Raw genomic sequence first — 15,259 nt, 5'->3', positions numbered from 1 at the left:
AAATATTTACACACCCATCATAGGAGCACCTCAGTAAATAAGGCAAATGCTAACAGCCATAAAAGGGGAAATCAACAGTAACACAATCATAGTAGGGGACTTTAACACCCCACTTTCACCAATGGACAGATCATCCAAAATGAAAATAAATAAGGAAACACAAGCTTTAAATGATACATTAAACAAGATGGACTTAATTGATATTTATAGGACATTCCATCCAAAAACAACAGAATACACTTTCGTCTCAAGTGCTCATGGAACATTCTCCAGGATACATCATATCTTGCAAGGGTCACAAATCAAGCCTTGGTAAATTTAAGAAATTTGAAATCGTATCAAGTATCTTTTCCGACCACAATGCTATGAGACTAGATATCAATTACAGGAAAAAAACTGTAAAAAATACAAACATATGGAGGCTAAACAATATGCTACTAAATAGCCAAGAGATCACTGAAGAAATCAAAGAGGAAATCAAAAAATACCTAGAAACAAATGACAATGGAGACACGACGACCCAAAACCTATGGGATGCAGCAAAAGCAGTTCTAAGAGGGAAGTTTATAGCAATACAATCCTACCTTAAGAAACAGGAAACATCTCGAATAAACAACCTAACCTTGCACCTAAAGCAATTAGAGAAAGAAGAACAAAAAAACCCCAAAGTTAGCAGAAGGAAAGAAATCATAAAAATCAGATCAGAAATAAATGAAAAAGAAATGAAGGAAACAATAGCAAAGATCAATAAAACTAAAAGCTGGTTCTTTGAGAAGATAAACAAAATTGATAAACCATTAGCCAGACTCATCAAGAAAAAAAGGGAGAAGACTCAAATCAATAGAATTAGAAATGAAAAAGGAGAAGTAACAACTGACACTGCAGAAATACAAAAGATCATGAGAGATTACTACAAGCAACTCTATGCCAATAAAATGGACAACCTGGAAGAAATGGACAAATTCTTAGAAAAGCACAACCTGCCAAGACTGAATCAGGAAGAAATAGAAAATATGAACAGACCAATCACAAGCACTGAAATTGAAACTGTGATTAAAAATCTTCCAACAAACAAAAGCCCAGGACCAGATGGCTTCACAGGCGAATTCTATCAAACATTTAGAGAAGAGCTAACACCTATCCTTCTCAAACTCTTCCAAAATGTGGCAGAAGGAGGAACACTCCCAAACGAGGCCAACATTCTACGAGGCCACCATCACCCTGATACCAAAACCAGACAAAGATGTCACAAAGAAAGAAAACTACAGGCCAATATCACACAGATGAACATAGATGCAAAAATCCTCAACAAAATACTAGCAAACAGACTCCAACAGCACATTAAAAGGATCACGCACCATGATCAAGTGGGATTTATCCCAGGGATGCAAGGATTCTTCAATATACGCAAATAAATCAATGTGATAAACCATACTGACAAACTGAAGGAGAAAAACCATCATCTCAATAGATGCAGAAAAAGCTTTTGACAAAATTCAACACCCATTTATGATAAAAACCCTCCAGAGAGTAGGCACAGAGGGAACCTACTTCAACATAATAAAGGCCATATTTGACAAACCCATCCTATACACTAATGATGAAATATCTGAAAGAGAATTTAAGGAAACAGTCCCATTTACTGCTGCAATGGAATGAATAAAATACCTAGGAATAAACCTACCTAAGGAGACAAAAGACCTGTATGCAGAAAACTATAAGACACTGATGAAAGAAATTAAAGATGGTACCAACAGATGGAGAGATATACCATGTTCTTGGATTGAAAGAATCAATATTGTGAAAATGACTATACTACCCAAAGCGATCTACAGATTCAATGAAATCCGTATCAAATTGCCAATGGCATTTTGTTTGTAGTGAGGTGGATGGACCTAGAGTCTTGTCATACAGAGTGAAGTAATTCAGAAAGAGAAAAACAAATACCGTATGCTAACACATATATATAGAATCAAAAAAAAAAAAAAAAAAGGTTCTGAAGAACCTAAGGGCAGGACAGGAATAAAGACGCATACATAGAGAATGGACTTGAGGACATGGGGAGGGGGAAGGGTAAGCTGGGACGAAGTGAGAGAGTGGCATGGATATATATATACTACCAAATGTAAAACAGATAGCTAGTGGGAAGCAGCTGCATAGCACAGGGCGATCAGCTTGGTCCTTTGTGACCACCTAGAGGGGTGGGATAGGGAGGGTGGGAGGGAGACGCAAGAGGGAGGAGATATGGGGTTATATGTACATGTATAGCTGATTCACTTTGTTATACAGCAGAAACTAACCCACCATTGTAAAGCAATTATACTCCAATAAAGATGTTAAAAAAAATCAAAGAAAAAAGCTATTGAGCAGCTATTGTATGTAATCATATTTGTTTAATTAACTCTCAGAGCAATCCACGTTCAGTTAAGAAAACTAAGCTCAGACTTGACTTTGTTCTGCTCACACGCTGTGAAGACTCTCCGGGGAGGCATGTGGCTCCCTGGAGACAGCACCGACCCTGGAGTCAGAGTCCTTCTCCTACCACTTAGTTGCCAAGTGACCACTGGCAAGTTACTTTTCTACCTAAGTTAGTTTCCTCATTTATAAAATGGAGATAATGATCTCAGCCCCACCTGCCTCAAGGGATCATGAGACTGGAATGAGATCAGCAACGTGGAAACACTTCATGAACTGTAGTGAGTTATTATAAAGCCAAGTGGGTTCGGTTTTGAACAGTCAGGGAGGATATTTTTTTACAGTGACACCATTACATTGTATTTGTCTATGTTGCTTAGTTGGCTTGTTAGCATCTATGAAAAATGCACAGATAAGGTCACACCAATGGCATGGGATCAAGCCAGCAAATTACAGACCCAATCTTCAGCAGCATCTCCTCTTTCATATTTGAAACATCATGTGCTCCAATCAGTCTGGCACTATTCCACGTATCTGGTTTATAGGAAAGGGGACTGATTATTCTTGAGAGGGGGGCAGTGGCCAACATTATCAAAATGCTGTTGGGTTCTTTGCAAGATCTCAACATCCCAAGGCTTCACCTGGGTTCCGCTCCATCACTGGGGTGAAACTGCGCTCCTGAAGGCCCCACATAAACCTCCTAGTCATTGAGTTTATGTATTTTCCCTCAAGTCGTCATCTTTCCTGACTGAGTGCCTGCAACATGTGCACTTTTGGCTGTCTCTTCCTTTAAACACAAGTGGAAATAGCTTTGTTGTTCTTTCTGCTTACAAAATAATGCAAGTTCTTAAGGGGAGAAATGCACACAATACAGAAATGTATAAGGAAGTTAAGTAAAAGTTACCTGAAGTATCACAACCCAGAGTTAAATTTTGTTGTGTATTTTGCTAGACTTTTATATAATCTTTAATTAAAATCAGCTCATACTATTGTGAAGGAGTAAGGTATGCATGCTTTTCCCCCCTTTTAACAATATAATGTAGATGGTCCCACATCAGTAAATTTAGATATGTGGTTCCTCCCGCTCGGATGTACTGCAAGGATTGCTGTGACACAGCCTAGCTCTCCTCCTGTGTCTTTCACAGATCCATTTGTCCCCCCTCTGCCGCCTGCACGAAGCCTGGCTGTTGTTCCCTTGGCAGGGCGAGCTCTCTCTGAAAGCCCCCTTTGTTGGGTCTCACAGCCCATCACATGCTGCTCAGTTGCAGTCAGCCTCTTGAGGGCAGCAGCTGTGTCTCATTCATCATTATAGCTCTTCTCAGTGGCTGGCCCAAGGCTTTTAACCAATTAGGTTTGCCAGAAATATTTGGATTGAGTGAATAAATGAATGACTACTCTCTCTTCTTGGACTGCTTGCACACTGGATCAGTCACCAAATCACACTGGTTTTCTTCTCTGATGTCAAATCACAGATGCACGTGGAGCTTTTGAGTTTGTCTTGTGTGGTATGGTACAAGATGAAGACACATGGTTCCCACCTCACACTCTAGCCATCTAGGCAGCCATCTTCTCATGGCCATCATCCTCTTACAAGCCTTTGTCATCTCATCCTTGAACTTCTGCTGTAGCCTGCTCTCTTTTTTGCTGTTCCTACTCTACTCTTATTCTGGTCCATCCTACTTGCTGGTGCCACTTTAACTTTCTTAAATCATTGGTTGCAATGTGACTTTTATCATGGTCCTTCAATGTCGACTGCCTGCAAGGCCCTGAAGTAGCCGGTTCATGGTGACCATTCCAAACTCACCTCCCACCGCTCCCACTTCGGATCCTCTGCCTTTCTAGTCCATCCAGTCCCACATGCCTGTGCTCATACCATTCTGCCTTCCTAGAGTGTCCTTCCTCTGCCCCTACATCCTCCCCAGACTCCGATCTGTCCTTTCCACTTAGCAGCCTCTCAATGTGGGTAATTCAATTTTGTGCCTCAGAAAATTGCCAATAACTGAAAGTCATGGAGTTTGGGGATCACTTGGTGAAACCATAAATACTAAATACAAGAATGTCACGGATATGTAGTACTGGTTTTCTGTACTTTCTAAGCACAAATTGTTCACCACTGTGTTTTTATAGCCTTGAGAATGTATAGTTTATGTCTCCCAACTACATTATGCGTCTTTAGGGGTAGGATACTTCTTTCGAATTCCGTAAGCACCTAGAACTAGTGCCTCGCAAATAGAAAGAATGTAATACGTTATCTGTTGGTTGATAAAAGCTATTGAGTGAACTAAGAAGGCCACAGGGTCAGCATGAAGTTTCTCCTGAAACAGGTTTCACAACGAATGTCTGCTTTTCTCACCATCCTTTTCCCCGTCTTACAGTTTAGTTCTCACTTCATACATTAGCACCTCAAATCTGTTTAATCACAAACATCCTCCTCTAATGTGGTGTATTATTTGTTTTCTTTTACATCAGTGGTGCTTACCAATAAAATTAGACACCAATCCATCATTAGGGGTGTGTTAAATTAAGGTTCCTACTATAATGGATCACCAAGTTGTGATTAAAAATGATTGTGTGTTATGCTTACTGACTTGAAAGGATGTCTGAGGTATACGTTTGTTTGAAAAAGCAGGTTAGGAAAGAGGATGAGGAGTTTAATTCCATTTATGTAAAATGTTATAAATACACATTACATGTATCACCAAAATGTTAACGATAGTTATTTCTGGGCAGTGGTATTTCTTTATACTTCTCAGTGTAGTTTGAAGTTTTTCTAATGAACATATTTTTATAATGAGAGATGAAAAACTATGTATATTCCTGTTGGGAAACATAAGGGTTGACTTTCTTTTCATTTGGTAGGACTGCTACCAGAGCCTATTGAAGTTCATCTTTCTTTCTTTTTGCTTTTTCTTAAGAAACACAGAAGAAATGCCCCTTCCTTTTAAAATCTTCAGTTATTTTACATTCCAAAAATATTGCTCTGAGATTCTTGTAGTCAATGAGTTCTATGGCCAGAACTTCACTTGTGGTAAGTACTCAATTTTGGAATTTATTTTTACGTATTAGTTTGAAAAAAACAATTCCTTGAGGGAAATGTATTTTTTAAGTAAATGCTATATTGTAAAAGAGTTTTAAAACTTTGTTTTGAAGAGTCTAACATTTTCTCTGATTTTGAAAATAATGAGCAGTAGTCAAGTTAGTCACTTGTCAAAGGTCAGTAGCTTAAGGGCACTCCGATGTTTTCAGAAAATGATAGACTTAATGTATACGGAGGTAAACTCTAGTATATTCTGGATGGATCAGTTCCTATACCTACTGAACAGGTTGAAGCAGGCTGCAGTGGCTTCTTCTTCCCCCAAATGTACAGAGTATGTAGCTGAGTGAAGCCATTTTTGGCAAAAATCTGTTCCCTAATCCCACAAGAGGGCAGTGGGAGCACAGCAAGGCCCTCCTGGCCACTGGAAATCCCAGGCCACTCTGTGAAGACACCCTAAAGGACAGGGCAGAATTTAGTAGTCGTTTTGTCTATCTTTAGGTGATAACATTAGTAACCTTGGGATATTCAGTGCTAAGTGATCATAATTTTTATCAGTACTATGGTACTGAATATACACCCAAAATGGAAACAAACCCATTTCCATCTTCAAGGCCCCCAACACTCACTATTGCTTCATCTAATAATGAATTCTGGGCTCTCTAAAATTTCCTGTATCTTAAGAAGAGTACTTAGCAGACTGCTGAGCATTTAGTGGGCATCTGATAAATACGTGTTGATTAAATTACCTTGCAAGTACCATATTTGACATTGTCAATCTTCCCTGGCAGGCAACTCAAATGGTTCTGTCAACTAATCCAATGTGTGCCTTCAGTCAAGGAATTCAGTTCATTGAGAGAACCTGCCCAGGTGCAACGTCCAGATTCACAGCCAACTTTCTGATTTTGTATTCATTTATCCCAGTTCTTGTCATCCTAGGAATAATTGTTTTTAAAATCAGGGATTATCTCATTAGCAGACAGTAAAGAACATTGCTGCAAAATGGAACTTAAGCTCCTAGATGTACATGACTGCTCTGAATTTCTGAAATAAGAATGCCACGTGATTCTTAGTAGTACCTCGTAAGACTTTTAACCATTAAGACTCCCTGTGCCCCTTGGATCCATGCAGGCCTTGAATGCTATTCCAGGAGGGACATGTGGTATTTGGAAATTGTGACTGAGCTGGTCCAAAGATGTTCATAATAATTCATAAAGTTATGGGAGACTAATGTGACTATTTGTTTTCTTTGTTCTAGACACAGAAAAATAGGTCAGTTAAAGCTTATGCTTACATTTGATAAAGGCTTTGGTAAAAAAGAAAACATTTGAATGATTGTAAGTAACAGAAAAAGTTGTGGTTTGACTGAAGCAAAGCATCACACAGAATTGGGTAAGAATGCTTTCATTTTCATTTAAAAACACTATTTACGTGCACATGTCTATATAAGTTAACTGATCACATGGAGAGGATGTTGGACAGATGTTGGATAAAGACCCCTGACACAGAGCATCCACTCATTTTACTGATGGTTAAAATGAAAAATGGCAGAACTGAACTGAGAACAGCACACTAGACAAAAAAGATTAGTTTGCTAGTTTTCACTTTCTGCTTAGTTTACTTATAAAATTAAAAGTAAATGTTACTAAAGTATACGCACTGAGAAATGACATTTTTAAGGTTGGAGAGCAGCTGTTATTTAAAGTCCACATAGAAAAGATGCTCAGTTGACACAACATTTACACTAAGAACAGAATCACACACTAGGAATTCATGTTCTTGAATTGTAAAGAGAAAGAATGCTGATAATTATGTATTTTTAGAGATTAAATGATGTATATAGATTATTAAAAGTGGGTTCTGGACTAAATGATCTTTCTGATCTTCAAGTAATTCATGTACAAGTCTGAAGTGAAACTGTCTTCATGTTACCATGGTAACTTTGAGTGAGACTATCTTAGATAATACATGAACTTGTTCAGTTACTGTGACCTAACGTGTAATGAATGATAAATTATAGTATTTGAAAGATCTCACATTATAGTGGGAAAGATCATTTCATTAAGGAAACCACAGTAAAATCCTATTTCTTAGAACAGTATTTAAGGATCTGCAGACATTGGTAAAGTACCAGAATAGTATTGTCAATTTTTATAAAAGGTCTTTGACACTGATGATTATGGTATAATAGTTACATAATGTCTTACAGATTATATATGTCACATCAGTTATAGACAATTCTGGAGATGATAATCTATTAAAGTAGTTCAAAGAGAGTCCCACAGGAACCTCTTTTGAAATCACTGATTTCAACTTACTAAAGATATGGGTGTACAATGTAAGTGGAAACACTTTCTACTATTCATATGCAGATGAATTTCATTCTAGCTCAGAAACATTTGGAAAATTGACATAGCACGTAACTTCAAGCTATTAAATGTTAGTGATACTGTAATCTTAGAAAAACACAATGACTTTCAACATGTGACAGTTTGTCTCAGTCAAAAATGGACAGTGGGCCTTCCTCCAAAAAAAAAAAAAAAAAAAAAAAGGACAGTGATGTATAAGAAAATCAAAATATATAATTAAAATTCCTATTCCCACCAAGTCAGTGAAACTTCTGAGATCAAAACGTTCCCTGTTGATTTAAAGGGAGCTCTTTCTCCACAGCACTCAAGCAGGGTGCCTGTCTGCTCCTCTTGCAGACATGGTGAAATTGTTTTCCAGAGTGCTGGAACCACATGCATCGTAACTAGTTTAGGAAGTCGGATTTCACTACAATAACCAGGTAGTTTGCTATCCACTTGGATACCACTCATCAACCTTGGTGTTCTTGAGGTTAGTAAGTGTGCTTATTTGAAGCTGGGTGCATGGCATATTAGAGTCAACATATTTTATAGTGGAAATGGAAGAACAGAGAATAAATTACCTTCCTGTTTAATGACAGCAATTATGCTTACTCCAACTGAACTTGGCTAGCAGATACACAAGTCTCCAGGAGTCTGAAGGCTTCTTAAAGGCTATTCCACCTTGGAAATGATCTTAGTTATTACTAACTCATGCAGTCTTGGCCTGCTTGTTGATAGACTATTTCCTTAAATTTGCCTGTTCTTCAAAAAGTTATACTCAAAGTAAGTATGTCAGAATCACCAGAGGTGCTGATGAAAAATGCAGATTACTGAGCCCCATTCCAGACCCACTGATTCAGGATCTCTGGGTGTGGGGACTCAGGAATGTGGATTTTCTTTTTTTTCTTTTTTAAAAAATTGAAATATAGTTGATTTACAGTGTTGTGTTAACTTCTGCTGTACAGCGAAGTGATTCAGTTATATATATATATACATTCTTTTTCATATTCTTTTCTATTATGGTTTATCACAGATACTGAATATAGTTCTCTGTGCTATACTGTAGAACCTTGTTGTTTATCCATTCTGTATGTAAAAGCTTACATCTGCTAACCCCAACTTCCCACTCCATCCCTCCCCAACCCCTACCCCTTGGCAACCACCAGTGCCCTCTGTCTGTGATTCTCTTTCTATTTCATAGATAGGTTCATTTGTGTCATATTTTATTTTTTTTTATTTTTTATTGAAGTATAGTTGAATTACAATGTTGTGTTAACTACTGCTGTATAGCAAAGTGACTCAGTTATACATATATATATACATTCTTTTTCATATTCTTTTGCATTATGGTTTATCACAGGATATTGAATATAGTTCCCTGTGCTATACAGTAGGACCTTGTTGTTTATCCATTTTGTATATACCAGTTTTCATCTGCTAATCCCAAACTTCCAATCCAACCCTCTCCCAGCCCCTCCTCCTTGGCAACCACCAGTCTATTCTCTCTGTCCCTGATTCTATTTCATAGATAGGTTCATTTGTGTCATATTTTAGATTCTACATATATATGATATCATATGATATTTGTCTTTCTCTTTCTGACTTTACTTAGTATGATAATCTCTGCAAATGGTATTATTTCATTCTTTTTTATGGCTGAGTAGTATTCCATTGTATATATGTACCACATCTTTATCAATTCATCTGTTGATGGACATTTAGGTTGTTTCCATGTCTTGGCTATTGTGAACAGTGCTGCTATGAACATATGGGTGCATGTATCTTTTTGAATTATAGTTTTGTCTGGATATATGCCCAGGAGTGGGATTGCTGGATCATATGGTAATTCTATTTTCAGTTTTCTGAGGGACCTCCATACTGTTTTCCACAGTGGCTGCACCAACTTACATTCTCACCAACAGTGTAGGAGGGTTCTCTTTTTTCCACCCGCTCTCCAGCATTTGTTATTTGTAGACTTTTAAATGATGGCCATTCTGACCAGTGTGAGGTGGTATTTCATTGTAGTTTTGATTTGCATATCTAAAAATTAGCGATGTTGAGCATCTTTTCATGTGCCTATTGGTCATCTGTATTTCTTCTTTGGAGAAATGTCTATTTAGGTCTTCTGCCCATTTTTCAATTGGGTTGTTTTTTTTTGTTGGTCAGTTGTATGAGTTGTTTGTATATTTTGGAAATTTAGCCCATGTTGGTCGTGTTGTTTGCAAATTTTTCTCCCATTCCGTAGGTTGTCTTTTTGTTTTGTTTATGGTTTCCTTTGCTGTGCAAAAGCTTGTAAGTTTGATTAGGTCCCATTTGTTTATTTTTGTTTTTACTGCCTTGGGAGACTGACCTAAGAAAACATTGGTACAATTTATATCAGAGAATGTTTTGCCTATGATCTCTTCTAGGAGTTTTATGGCATCATGTCTTATGTTTAAGTCTTTAAGTCATTTTGAGTTTATTTTTGTGTATGGTGAGAGGGTGTGTTCTAACTTCATTGATTTACATGTGGCTGTCCAACTTTACCAGCCCCACTTGCTGAAGAGACTGTCTTTTACCCACTGTGTGTTCTTGCCTCCTTTGTTGAAGATTAATTGACCATAGGTGTGTGGGTTTGTTTCTGGGCTCTCTATTCCGTTCCATTGATCCATGTGTCTGTTTCTGTGCCAGTACCATGCTGTTTCAATTACTGTAGCTTTGTAGTATTGTCTGAAGGCTGGGAGAGTTATGTTTCCTGCTTTGTCCTTTTTCATCAGGATTGCTTTGGCAATTCTGGGTCTTTTATGGTTCCATATGAATTTTAGGATTATTCTAGTTCTGTGAAAAATGTCATGGGTAATTTGATAGGGATTACATTAAATCTGTAGATTGCTTTGGGTAGTATGGCCATTTTAACAATATTATTTCAATCCAAGAGCATGGGATATCTTTACCTTTCTTTGAACCATCTTCAGGCTTCTTTATTAATGCTTTATAGTTCTCAGCATATAAGTCTTTTACCTCTTTGGTCAGGTTTATTCCTAAGCATTTTATTTTGGGGGGTGCAATTTTAAAAGCTATTTTTTTTTACACTCCCTTTCTGATATTTCATTGTTGGTGTAAAGAAATGCAACCAATTTATGTATGTCAATCTTGTATCCTGCTACATGCTGAATTTGTTTATCAGTTCTAGTAGTTTTTGTGTGGAGTCTTTAGGGTTTTCTATATATAGCATCATATCATCTGCATAAAATGACAATTTTACCTTTTCCCTTCCAATTTGGATACCTTTTATTTCTTTTTCTTGTCTGACTGCTGTGGCTAGGACTTCCAGTACTATATTGAATAGAAGAGGTGAGAGTGGGCATCCTTGTCTTGTTCCAGATTTTAGTGGGAAGGCTTTCAGCTTTTCACCATTGAGTATTATATTGTTTGTGTGTTTATCATAAATGGTTTTTATTATGTTGAGATTATGTTCCCTCTATACCCACTTTGGTAACAGTTTTTATCGTGAATGGATGTTGAATTTTGTCAAATGTTTTTTCTGCGTCTACTGAGATAATCATGTAGTTTTTGTCTTTTCTTTATGTGGTGTATCACATTGATTTGCATATGTTGAGCCATCCTTGTGAACTTGGGATGAATCCCACTTGGTCGTGGTATATGATCTTTTTTAATGCGTTGTAGGATTCGGTTTGCTAATATTTGTTGAGATTTTTTCATCTATATTGGCCTTAATTTTCTCTTTTGGTGGTGTCTTTGGTTTTGGTATCAGGGTGATGGTGGCTTCACAGAATGTATTTTGGAGTGTTCCTCTTCAATTTTTTGTAAGAGTTTGAAAAGGATCGGTACAAGTTCTTATTTGTATATTTGGTAGAATTGGCCTGTGAAGCCATTTGGTCCTGGACTTCTGTTTGTAGGGAGCTTTTATTTTTATTTTAAATTATATTTATTTATTTGGCTGCATCAGGTCTTAGTTGTGCCATGCAGGATCTTTCTTTGCAGCACTTGGGTTCTTTGTTGTGGTACGTGGGCTTCTCTAGTTGTGGCGCACGGGCACTAGAGTGCATGGGCTCAGTCATTGTGGCATGCAGGGTTTTCTAGTTGTGCATGGGCTCCAGAGCACACAGGCTCAGTAGCTGTGGCATGTGGGCTCTCTAGGGGTGGCTCACGGGCTCTAGAGTGCACAAGCTTAGTTGCCCCATGGCATATGGAATCATAGTTCCCTGACCAGGGATCGAACCCACATCCCCTGCATTGGAAGGTGGATTCTTGACCACTGGACCACCAAGGAAGTCCCTATAGGGAGCTTTAAAATTACAGATTCTATTTCACTTCTTGTGATCAGTGGTTCACATTATTTCTTCTTGATTTAATTTTGGTGGGCTGTATGTTTCTAGAAACTTGTCCATTTCTTCTAGGTTGTTGAATTTGTTGGCATTTAATTGTTCATACTATTACCTTATGGTTTTTTGTATTTTTGCAGTATCAGTTGTTATGTATCCTTTTTCATATCTTGTTTATTTGGGTTCTTTCTCTTTTCTTCTTGGTGAGCCTGGCCAGAAGTTTGTCAATCTTGTTTATTCTTTCAAAGAACCAGCTCTTGGTTTTATTGATTTTTTTTCTATTTTTAAAATCTCTTTTATTTCCTCTCTGATCTTTATTATTTCTTTCCTTCTGCTGACTTTAGGTTTTGTTTGTTCTCCTTTTTCTGATTTTTTTAAGTGGTAGGTGGGGTTGTTTGAGATTTTTCTTGTTTTTTTGAGGAAGGCCTGTATTGCTCTGAACGTCCCTCTAAGAATTGCTTTTGCTGCATCCCATAGATTTTGTATGGTTGTGTTTTCATTGTCATTTGTCTCAAGGTTTTTTTTTTTTTTTTTGCGGTACGCGGGCCTCTCACTGCTGTGGCCTTTCCTGCTGCGGAGCACAGGCTCCGGACTCCGCGGCATGTGGGATCCTCCCAGACTGGGGCACGAACCCGTGTCCCCTGCATCGGCAGGTGGACTCTCAACTGCTGCGCCACCAGGGAAGCCCTGTCTCAAGGTATTTTTAAAATTTCCTCTTAGATTTCATCGATGACCCATCCGTTTTTTAGAAGCATGTTGTTTAATCTCCATGTAATCATTTTTTCTCACTTTTTCTGTGGATACTTTCTAGGTTTATGCTGTTGTGGTCAGAAAAGATGCTTGAAATAATTTCTATACTCTTAAATTTGTTGAGGCTTGTCTTGTGCCCTAGTATGTGGTTAATCCTAGAGAATGTTCCATGTGCACTTAAAAAGAAGGTGTATTCTAGGTTTTTTGGATGCAATGTCCTGAAAACATCAATTAAGTCTAACTGTTCTATTGTATCATTTAGGATCTCTGTTGCCTTACTCTCTGTCTTAGAAGATCTGTCCATTGATGTGAATGCGTGTTAAAATCTCCTATTATTACTGTATTCCTGTCTGTTTCTCCCTTTACGTATTTGTTTTATGTATTTGGGTGCTCCTATATTAGGTGCATATATGTTGATGAGTGTAAAATCCTCCTCTTGTATTGAACCTTTTATCATTGTATAGTATCCCTCTTTATCTTTCTTTATGGCCTTTGTTTTAAAGTCTATTTTGTCTGAGTATTGCGACCCCTGCTCTCTTGTCATTTCCGTTTGCATGAAATATCTTTTTCCGTCCCCTCACGTTCAGTCTTTGTGTGTCCTTTGCCCTAAAGTGGGTGTCTTGTAGGCAGCATATCATAGGCTTGTGTTTTTTATCCAATCTGCCACTCTGTCTTTGGACTGGAGTATTTACTCCATTGACATTTAAGGTAATTATTGATAGATATGTATTTATTGCCATCTTAAAACTCGTTTTCTCATTAATTTTATGTTTCTTCTTTGTCCCTTTTTTCTTTTCCTTCTGTGGTTTGACTTTCTTTTATATTATACTTATGTTCTCTTCTTTTTGGTTTTTGTGAGTCTGTTGTATGTTTTTGATTTGTGGTTACCCTGTTTTTCAAGTATGTTAACCCCTTCCTATATCTGTTTGCCTTAGACTGGTAGTCATATAGGCTCAAACACATTCTAGGGGAAAGAAAAAAACCCCTACATTTTCTTACTCTCCTCCTCCACATTTTATGATTTTGATGTCCTCTTACATCTCTATCCTTTTGCTGTTCATTGTGGTTATCATCACTTTCACAGAAGTTTTTTGATGTTTTTTTAAATCTGTGTACTGGCTTACTTAAGTGATTTACTTTTCAATTGTAATTTTCTCTTTCCTATAGATTCTTTTTTTCTACTTAGAGAAGACCTTTCAATATTTCCTTTAGGATATATTGTTTAGTATCGCTATATTCTTTGAGTTTTTGCTTGTCTGAGAAATTCTTTATTTCTCCTTCTATTCTAAATAATAATCTTGCTGGGTAGAGTATCCTAGGTTGCAGAGTTTTTCCTTTCAGGACTTTGAATGTATCTCGCCACTCCCTTCTGGCCTGCAAACGTTTCTGTAGAGGCCAGATGGTAACAGCCTTATGGGGGTTCCCTTGTAATTAACTCTTTAGTTTTTCTCTTGCTGCCTTTAGAATCCTCTCTTTAACTTTTGCCATTTTTATTATAATATGTCTTGGTGTAGGTCTGTTTGGGTTTATCTTGTTTGGGACCCTCTGTGCTTCCTGTACCTGGGTATCTGTTTCCTTCTTTATGTTTGGGAAATTTTCAGCCATAATTTCTTCAAATACATTTTCGATCCCCTTTTCTCTGTCTTCCCCTTCTGGAATCCCTATTATGCATTGATTGGCATGCTTTATATTATCCTATAGGTCTCTCATATTGCTTTTATTTTTTTCCATTTGGCTTTGTCTGCTGCCCTGATTGGGTGATTTCCATTATTCTATCTTCCAGATCACTTATTCATTCTTCTGCATTATTCATTTTGCTATTCATTGCCTTTAGCTCAGCTTTCATCTCTGCAAATGAGTTTTCTAATTTTTCTGGGTTCCTTTTTATAGTTTCTAGTTCCTTTTTACAGTACTCTGCATTTCTGTTGATAGCCTTTCTTAATTCCTTCAGTATTTATTTTCATTATCTCCTTTTTGAAATTGATGTCTATTAGACTAAAGAGGTCTGTTTCATTATTTGTTCTTTCAGGGGAATTCTCTTGGTCTTTTAACTGGGAGTGGTTCCTCTGCTTCTTCATTTTACTTATATTTCTCTTACTCTGTGAGTTTAGGAGAAACAATTATCTACTGTGATCTTGGAGAGCTATTTATATGTGGTGATGTCCTGTGTAGCTTGTGTGAGTTTAATATGTTGGGTGCAAGGCCTGTTTTTATTATGGATGCCTGTTGACTCTTTCCTCAGTGTGCTGGTTGTTATCCCCTTGATCGACAGGGGTGTGCAGATGCGGCGGCTGGTGCCTGGTCTTGGGGTTCTTGGCAGCAGTGGTGGCTCTGGTGTGCCCCCAGAGCATGTGACAGGAGCAGAGGTGGCTGGAGACTGCTCCTAG

At 37.7% G+C, this 15,259-nt stretch overlaps 1 protein-coding gene across 1 annotated transcript in view; it reads left to right on the top strand.

Annotated features, from left to right (window-relative positions):
• ABCG5 (ATP binding cassette subfamily G member 5) overlaps window positions 1-15,259 on the top strand; it is a 38,202-nt gene extending 22,943 nt beyond the window's left edge. Inside the window, 4 exon segments of the mRNA XM_024753461.1 lie at window positions 5,331-5,443; window positions 6,241-6,262; window positions 6,264-6,431; window positions 15,115-15,259. Of these exon segments, the coding sequence (XP_024609229.1) occupies window positions 5,331-5,443; window positions 6,241-6,262; window positions 6,264-6,431; window positions 15,115-15,259 (448 nt within the window).

This window comes from Neophocaena asiaeorientalis, unplaced genomic scaffold (assembly GCF_003031525.2).
Source record: "Neophocaena asiaeorientalis asiaeorientalis breed wild unplaced genomic scaffold, Neophocaena_asiaeorientalis_V1.1 scaffold171, whole genome shotgun sequence".
In the NCBI taxonomy this organism is placed as follows: Eukaryota; Metazoa; Chordata; class Mammalia; order Artiodactyla; family Phocoenidae; genus Neophocaena; species Neophocaena asiaeorientalis.
The sequence above is the reverse complement of the archived record's forward strand: the minus strand, read 5'-3'. Positions and strand labels throughout refer to the sequence as shown.